The sequence below is a fragment of the Erythrolamprus reginae genome, chromosome Z (genome assembly GCF_031021105.1).
Source record: "Erythrolamprus reginae isolate rEryReg1 chromosome Z, rEryReg1.hap1, whole genome shotgun sequence".
Classification (NCBI taxonomy): domain Eukaryota; kingdom Metazoa; phylum Chordata; class Lepidosauria; order Squamata; family Dipsadidae; genus Erythrolamprus; species Erythrolamprus reginae.
The window spans coordinates 53,379,316-53,388,930 of NC_091963.1; the positions used below are offsets into that span (position 1 = coordinate 53,379,316).

General features: G+C 41.1%; 1 protein-coding gene across 1 annotated transcript; it reads right to left on the reverse strand.

Annotated features, from left to right (window-relative positions):
* Positions 1 to 2,582: 2,582 nt before the first annotated feature.
* EOMES (eomesodermin) lies at positions 2,583 to 9,071 on the reverse strand. The gene is made up of 6 exons (XM_070766839.1): positions 8,272 to 9,071; positions 6,688 to 6,842; positions 5,956 to 6,077; positions 5,585 to 5,743; positions 4,823 to 4,884; positions 2,583 to 4,252 (listed from the first exon to the last, which is right to left on the reverse strand). Exons 1-6 carry the CDS (start codon positions 9,069 to 9,071, stop codon positions 3,517 to 3,519), a joined length of 2,034 nt encoding a protein of 677 aa, XP_070622940.1. The 3' UTR covers positions 2,583 to 3,516.
* Between the last annotated feature and the right edge of the window lie 544 nt (positions 9,072 to 9,615).

Sequence of the window (9,615 nt, forward strand, 5' to 3'; positions counted from 1 at the left end):
TTTCTAAAGGTTGGGAAATCACCAGGAGTCCCTTGAAGTGACTTTCATCTTTTACAGCAGCTAGATTGTCCAGTTTGTCTTCAATCTAAACAAATGAATGGCAAAGTTAACCCATTTGTCAGAGGCCTTGGAACTTGACCACTTGTGACTTATATCCTGGTTGATTTTATATGAATTAAAACACCAGAAATAGGATATGAATCCCATGGATTTCACTGTGTTTGAATTAGGTACCAAAGTAGTTATACAGAGTTATAATTAGTGGAAATGTTCCTGCACCTGAGTCAGTAATCAGCATGCGCATATTTCCCAGTCTTACTTCCTGCTTTCTTTCTCCATTAAGATCCCAATTTCTGCTTCCTATGGTAACCACCTTTACCTTAATTCCTTGCCTCGAATTTTAGATTTGGGCAACCAAAACCTACATCCATAAAGACTCTTCATGCTAGTCGCCCTATCCACTGTCTTCTGAATTGGCAATAAAAGCTACTCTCTAAAAACCGTGAACCTCATGCAAATCGGTTTGCGGATTCAATTCCAGGGAGACCCATTTTGCACATTGGCTAGAGTCCATGATGGAGTCCAGCTCGCAGCGAATTATTTGAGGTTGTATTCGGCAGCTGTAACTGTAATACCAAAGCAGAGGAAGTTTGTATGTTGCGCGTGGACACGCGTTTACAGTATTTTTTAACTTTCTTACTGTTATTGTAAACAAATAGCTTGCATCTTTCATCTCATTTAAATATAGATTTGTTTATCACCGTCATCTTAGGCAGATTAATTAGATAATTTATTCGCAATTTGGCGTCTGGCACTCCATTTTAGGAATGCCTTATCATAAGGTGTTAATTGGGGCCAGCCAGGCACTTATAAGTTCCATTAAACAGTGTGAGGACTTTTCACGAGTTTTCCCCCCTCCTTCCTCCCACCCCCGTTTCTTCTTTCCTTCCTTAAAAAAAACACACTGTAGTGAAAAAATATACAGGTTGCGTGGAAACGCTACTGGGGGAGGGGGATCGCTTTGCTCTTCGGCAATTGGCGCAGGACAACCGAGGAATAGAGAAAACGAGGGAATAAATGGAGATTGGTTAGAAGAAAAAATGCAATTTGGAATAGTTTCAGAATTTACCTTCGGAGGCGCCTCGGTGGCACGGAACAAAAGACCACCACCCCATCCTCCGCGACCGAGAAAGCAGACAACCTCCAGGACATACAGATTTCCTTCGTGAGAAAAAGGGCTTTCAAATTGGAAATTTTGTGCTTTCTGGCCGAAATGGTTGGGTAGCATATTTCGCCTCTCACCTCCTGGCTGGGATCCTCTCTTGACAGAGGCATCCTAATGCCGAAGTGCCGGGTCCAATTCTCTGCCTGCAGCTGGGGGAAGAATGGGAACAGAAGTCGTGCCTTTTGCGCAAGAGGATTTCTGAAGCCACGGGGCGAGCTGGCCCGGCCTTGATTTTAAGAAAGGTAGGGGAGACCCCTACTTCTGTCCATGGAAAAAGTCAGACTAGTAAGCCTCCGCCCCCAAGCTAAAGTCTCGGCTGCAATCACCTTACAAACAAAATGGTATGTGCAGTATCTTTATTTTGTGTTACCATTATTTTAATTGAAATTGCACTATAAGTGTATATTGATTTTAACTTCCTAGAGGCCAGGGTCGTTGAGCATCTATTTCAAATCAGGAAGGCATTTGTGCATACAAGCTTCGGCGTAATATCATTTTTAAATTCTATTCAGAAATTGGACAGAACAGGTCTCTGGTCTTCGAATTAAGCTGCAGGCGTGACTTCCACTTGAAATTGGAACGCTTCAAGGAAAGTCTCTGCTGGTCGACGTAGACAAGGACGGTCCCCTAATGGTCAGAAAAGAGTGGACTCGCGTAAGATCCTGTGATTCCTTCTCTTCATCCCTTACTTGAGCGTGTTGCCATTTCAGGGAGGCTCCGTGGACGAAGCGGTATTGGAGCACAGCGGAGCGCATGTAAGCCTTGCCCGGACGCGTCTTCCTTTAGCTACTGGCGCGACTCCACATTTTCCCTAGCAAAGCAGGTAAATACATCCGTTCTTTTCCATCCCGAATTAACTGCCGACGGCTTCGAAGCGTCTCGCGCTGCGTATGTAACTACAGTACTCATCGAGTACGCTAGGCGCTCCAGAAATGTCCATCTTCGCTCCTTCTGGAGGAGAGCGAGGGGAGACCCAACCAACTTAAGGGCGACCTGTTCGCGTTTTTGCTTATATGGACTAAGTTCTATCTCTTCCCGCGGGTAGGCATTGTGGGAGAAGGACGGCGGTATATTGGATAAAATTCTTGTTAACTAGGGAATATGGGGTTTTATGTCTAGTTAAAGAGGATCAGGCTCTTGGTTGTGCAGCAGCTAATCAACGGGGTGCAGCAACCTTCTCTTTTACCGACTCAATTCTTCATACCTTGTTCATAGCCTGCTGCCAAAATTATTTTATTTTGGAATAATAGTACCACTTGCTGCTTCAGAAAGAACCTCGATCCAGTACCCAAATCTTCATATAGCATTTGCAATGAAAAGAAAATTTCTCAACAACTAATACAGTAAGAAGTCCTTATCATTGTAATACATTTATTATAAATTATGTACAGACGAGCATTCCCCCCAAATAAAACTAATGCTTTGTTTTAAAGCTTTTTGTGACCTCAATATCTGATACTATTTACAGACTGTGCAACAGGAAGTACAACACTTTTCATGTAAAACAATTGAAATAAATACACTCAACACTTACCAATAAATAGACATTTTGACATAATCCTAGCCTCAGTACCCACTTTCAATTTAGAATTTATTTAAATGGAGAACTCCAAACATATCCTCTTCAACTGCACTGCCATAGCTACAACTAAAGAGTATTTTGCCATAGCCTACAATGCCTAGACAAAGAGCTGTACATATTATATGGAATCATCATTTGCTATTTTTGTAGCAACATTTCACTGTCCTAAGATTGAAAGTGTCCAGGTCAAAAAAAGTTTTACTTCTTATAAACTAAGACTTTTGTTCTTGCATACATAAAGAATTGTTCTAAAGGAAAAATCTCTAAGTATTTTTGCAATAGTCAGCAATAATAGATCCAATTTGGATTCCCTTTTAAAATAGCTTTCTAAAGGAAATTTCGAATTTCCTTTCTCTAAATTGTTTGACAATGCATAAAACATAACCATTGATTAAAATGTACCTATATATTACCCTCCCCCCCCTTTTGACCATTTTGAAGGAAAACCTAATTTAATCTCAGAATACTGCTTAAGCATTTTTCTTCAATCTTGAAAATGAGCAGAAGAAAGGGGACCCCCCTCCTTTAGTGCTACCTTGTTTTGTCCTTTTTTTCTGTGGAAGTCAGACAAAAGCTTTGGCACATTCTATAGAATTGCACAAGACCATTTCAAAAGGTGAGGATACCAAAGGTTGCTCACCAAGGGATTTCAGCACCACCACTCAACATATACAGTTACTCAAATGTCAAGAAACCAGGACTCAATTATTTAAGAATTGGTGTAAAAAGCATAGTAGCCCATGCCTTTAGAAGCATCTTTGCCATAGTCCTCAGCATTAATATCCTCACACTTCATTGTTGGAGAGTTTTCATTGCTGGAGCTGTTTGGGGACAGTCGCCGCCTTTTACAAGCACCAATATAAACTCCAGAATCATTTGAATCTAGAGATTTTATGGATGGAGGTGTCTCAATCCAAGATGACCCCATTTCTTCTTTTACTTTTTCTTTTGAAAGGAGGTCTTCAGAGAAACCTGGAGGGCTTGTTCTCGAGGTCCAAGGTAAACCTGTAGATATTTTCCTTGGGTAAGAGCCTCGACTTCCCCATCCAGCTACAGAAGAAAATGTTGGATCTGGGTAATACCCCAGTGCATGGGATGTCTGAATGGGAAGCGATTTGATACCATAAGAGAGTAAGCTACTTGGAGAGTAATCAGTTTCATAGGAATGCATGTCGAGTTTGTTGGCTCCTGACTGCTGGACCGGAGTGACAAACCATCTCTGTGGTGGATTAGTCACCTCTTCAGTCTGCTGCGAAGAGAGGAGGCCATTGGTCTGGGGTACAGCTCTTTCACCATTATAGAATCTAGCTGGTGGCAGGTTGTTGACAAATTGTTCCTGGAAGAAGGGTTGTACAGTGTACCGGGCTCCTGGGACAATCTGGTGGGATCTAGGAGAATCCGTAGGAGATGGAGTTAATCTGTCATTTTCTGAAGCTGTGTACATGCTACAAATATAAAAGAGAAAGGCTAAGATATTGTTCTTTGCCATTCAGAAATTAAATGTTAATATATATGTATGGGACTACATGTTCACTGGGATGCTATCTTAGTACTTTTAGATTGTATGTCTAATGTACCTTTTTTCCACTAATACTAATTAAAGATAATAAAGTTATGTGTTTAAATAAAGTTATCTGTTTAATTTAAATTGTATTCCAAACTAATGTTTAATTCTACATCCAGTAGTCTCTGCTAACCTAACTCATACATCTATTGCAATGCACAATATAAGTTTGGAAAGCCAATCCTTTAATTCAATAGTATATGTATATGTATAAGTATATGTATATGTATACACACATATATACTTACTTACATACACACACACAATATTATTTCTTAGTTACATTAGGTACATTAGTAGACTTTTGTTGTTTAACAGATTTGCTTAGATATAAAGTCACTTTTTAAAATATAAAGTTCAAAGTGAGTATGCTAAATAAAAAATATTAAGAGCTAATAGAAGTTTTTCATTGTCCTTAGCACTAGGGAGAAATAAACAAATCATTACTTACGAATCATAGTTGTCCCTGAAGCCTTTTGCAAAAGGGTTATGATCAATTTTAAGCTGTGTGATCTGGAAAATAAATCAGAAAAATAGCATGACCTATTTAGATATATTATACCTAAAAAGGCAAATAGTTCTTTGTATGTGTAAAAAGGAAAATATATATATTTACATGGAAAATTAAATTTTCTTGGTGATTTACAGGTCTTTTCAGGCAAGGAATGTTGACTGGCGGATTCCAGGAGGCATGTCTTGGCTGCCAAATGCTCTTGTCCTCTGGAACATTCTTTTGCAGGACTGAGGATGACTCTGATCCTATTGACCCTTTGTAAGACCTTAAACACCTGTCTGATTTGTGACCCTAAAGGTATGAAGGGCCCTGTTTCCTAGCTATATTGATATCTATTATTATTTTTCTCAACTGCCATATATATTTAATTTGCATTATACTGTAATTGTTTTTAACTACTTTACAATTGTTCGCTATCTGATGTAATTTGTTTGGCATTGGCAATTATAGAGAATGAATGAATGAATGAATAAATGAATAAATGAATAATGAAATAAATTTATTTATAAATTTGCTAAATAGATTGATGAAACACAGATTGAAGGAAATAATAATTTACATGCCACACTAATACTAAAACACTCACAAGTCTGTTTGCTCACATGCTCTTATTTAATTTTAAAAAGGGCATGAGGTGAAAGAAGATGCTATGATACTGATAAAAAGTGATTTAGCATAGTGAGATTATGTTATCCTTACATCAGTATTCTGATATGCAGTAACAGCTATGAACTGTGTTTCAGGAAAGTTGAAAGTTTGTGTTTTAGTAGAGTCATTCATATCTTCGACACCATCTTCTGTCACTTCCACAATATGGAGACGAGGCTGATATTTGTGCAGGGACTGTAGAACAATCATCTGGAAACAGTTTAGCCATTTTTTGTTATAAGACAAATATATTTAAAAGCTATTAAATTTTGTACAGAATTAGAATTAGGATTCATGGCCTATTCCTCCTTTACATGCCAGTCTATCTCTGTTAAAAGGCAAGATTGGGTCAATATTCAAGACTGCTGGAACAAATTTGTCTGATTCACATCACATTTAACTACAGTTTGTTGGTTTTTTACCTGGGTATTATTATTATTGGCCCCTTTGTTGTTAGTAAGTTTGAGTTTTCCAAAAGAGATTTCCTGTCTCATCCAGTGGGCTCCAGTATTGGGAGATTCAGGATGAACGTAAACCTTGTTGCCTATTAGGATGGGGGGGGGGGGGGTAAACAAAAATATGCTTTAGTTCCCTCCTTCCATACCAGAGATACTGACATAATCACACATTAGTCAAAGTATATAGCTACTAATTATCAGATTTAGAAAAGAGGCACTATTGTTCAGACACTTACACATCTAGTAATATGCCACCACTGGCTTTTTTAGGCTGAGGAAATGTAGCACCCATAATAAGACAAAAAATATAGCATAATAAAAAAGATAATTTCCTTGCTAATCATTTGCAACATCTTTCAATGATACCAGCCATCACTTCAACAATGTAACCATATACCATATATAGTCTTTTTATTGTCTTAAATATAGTTGAAATGACTGGAAGAAACTGTAGAAGGGAAATAGCTCTATATTTTCACAGGTTATGGGCCCAAGAAAAGGCATCAATATTACGTTTAAAAAGTGGGAGAAATATTATCCTTCCACAATAAAATTTTTGACTACAAAGAAGACATACATGAAGCAAAAATGCAACTGTTGGTTTTCTATTCAACTAAGGGTAATATTCCATACACATCTAGGGTGAAAAAGGATTTCCCCTCCTGCTGTAGGAATAAGCCTATAATAATATCCTACCTTGCATATTATTATCAGCTTTGCCACATGTTACCCATTTTCCTCCCTGGAAACGCCAATGGTTAGGATCTGCAAGCACTACTTCCACAAAAACATTGTAATGGGCAGTAGGATTGAGACCTGTTATGTTGAAACTCAGGAAAGGGAACATCCGCCTGAAATAGGAAAGGGAAAGAGAAAGAGAGAAAAGAAAAGAAAAGAAAAGAAAGAAGGGGCTTTTAGAGAAATAGCCCGCAGCTATTTGCCAAAAACCCCTGCAGAGTCCCTCTGGCAGCATGTTTCAGGCTTGGCTAGCACCTAGGCCAAAAAAAAGGAGGCAGATGGTGATCCCCTTGCAGATTTTATATTTAGAGAGTCTCCTAGGAAAGGGTTTGGCTCCAAATATCCCCTCTTTTTTGCAAACATCAGAGTAGATGCTGGAAAGAAAATACTTCATCCACAATTCTGCTTTGGAAAATCAGCAGTTGCTGCACAGTTATCCTGTGTCAATGTGCAGTCTTCCATTTCCACCATCAGTTTTGAGAACCAATTTTGGAATTTTAACTTTTGAACCTCAAGCCCTGATTTCCTGGAACAGGTATTCTCTGCACTGAAGTCATTTGCTGTTTCTAATAATTATTCAAAACAAACCCATTAGGGAAAAGTAAGCATTCTGCTGAAATTTATCAAGGAAACCAATTTAAATTTTTAGGACTGGAAATAGAAGCTGAAGAAGAAAGAATGAAACTCCACTTCAAGCTCCCATAATCATACCATCTCAGAGGGGTGGGATAAAAACCTGCTTGGAAAGAGCTTGTTTTTAGTTGAAATTGGATTATTCCATCTTTCTGAAATCTTAAAATAGAAACTTCAGTCACACAAACTGCTTTGCTAGGTAACATGAAAAGACAGCGGTGTGATTTTCCAGCAACTTTGATCAGATCAATTTCCAAATAAATGGTGCCAGAGTCTAGTTGTTACAACATATTAAAACTAAAAGGCAAATTGAGATTCATAAAATCAGAATACCAAAGGAAATTCTGTCTTTCTTTCCAAGAGGATCAGAGCTGGTGACAGATTCTAATGCACTTTACCACACCAATATAGCACCAGTGCTTAGAATCCAATATGATTACAGGGTGGGTGAATGGGAGCAATCGAAGAAGTGTGCACTGGCTGCAGAAGAATGAAGAAATAATATTTCATGAAAAAGGATTGGAGGATTGGAATTCTGAAATAGGAAGGTCAGGAACCAGGGAGCCCATTAGAAAAGCAAAACCAGAACCCAAATTAAAAGGGTAGCCAGCGTCCCAAAGACATTTACTGTAGATTTCTTCTCTCTCTTGAGTGCAACTGTATCCACTAATTTCCTTTTTCAAAGCATGTTTCTAAACCTAAAAGACTGTTCGAAGAAACGAATTTACTCGTCTTTGATACCAGATTTTTCTAGGGCACACGAAGCTTTCACCCAAAACTTAAATCCGAACTAGAGAGGGATGCAGCTCCGCTCTCCTTTTGTCACCCCTCCCCGAAATGCAGTAATTAACAGATATGCTCGGGCAAGAAAGCTGCGCTCCGAAACAGCCACCCGTCATCAAAACCTACCTGCCCTGCTTGGTAATGATCATCTCGGTTTGGTGTCGATGGAACTTCAGCCAGAGCGCCCGATTGCAGAGAAAGACCTGGGCACGGACCCCCCCCGCCCCGCCGGACATCGTCAGTCCCCCTAGGCCACCGCAGGAGACCCCCGCCGCCGGCGGTGGTGGGTAAGAGTTATAGATAGCACCGGGAGGTGCGCCTTGGCCATATTGATACGTGCTCGCGGCTGCAGCGAAAGGCGTTCTACTCGCTGCTGTGGAATAGTTGCCCGGCGGCGTCAGCACAGAACCATAGGGGTAGCGCGCTCCACCACTGGGCGCCTGGTACATGGAGCTGGACTGCGCGCTCCCGGCCGTCCCAGCGTACGGGAAAAGCGAGCATGGACTGCCCAGCTCTGCACCAGCCTGCGGGCCGGGAGATTGCAGATAGTATCGTTCTGGACTCAGGCCATCTAGAGAGTAGCGCGCAAGCGGCGGCGGCGGCAGCAATAAGTCTTCCTCAGTTGGACGCGGCGAGCTCTTGCGGCCGTCGTCCGCGACCTCAGCCGCCGCTTTGGATGGCATCTGGTCGGCAGTGACGAAGGGCGGTGTCTCGCCTGCCTCCTCGGCCTCACCTAACAGGCTTGCTGGCGGCCCAGAGGTACCTCCGAACTTTTTCGGCCCTTTCTCCAAGTCCAGGCGCGGCGGCGACCCAGTGTTGAGGTGTCGCGCGATAGCGCCAGCTCTCCCGCTCGCGGCTTCCAGCGGATAAAACGGGGTACCCGGCAGATTAGCAGAACTGCCTATGAGTTGCTCCCCCAACTGCATCTCGCCAGGAGATTCCTCCCTTGCCTCCACCTTGAAGAGTCTCTGAACTCTCGGAGAACAGCTCTAGCGAGAGCCTCAAACAACATGCACCTCACCCCTCCCGAGGTCTATGCTTCCCAGACGTCTTAAAGAAAGAGAAAAAGTCGTTAGCCGCCCACTGTGGCGACCTATAGCCATCCACTGGCCCCGTCCCTTTAATCCCATGCCAGTGACTGCACCCGATCACGCTGTAGAGCATGTATACATATATATAGGCGCGTGCTTCTTTCTTGTACCCGGGGAGGAGCTTGGAGATGGTTCCATTCAGAGAGGAACTTCTCTTATTCTCGCCCACCTATTGGCCGAGCCGGGAGATACTAATTTAATTAGACAGTTTCTAATTGAAACAAGTCATCTGTGACTTCTGTAAGGCGGCATACTTTTAAAGTCCCCTCACTCTCTGCATTGTTAAACAATTCGATGAACCCGAAAAAATAAAAAGTATTCTGATTTAAATTTTGCTTTCGCGAAAAGAAAAAGAGAAACCCCTTTAAAAAGTACTCCT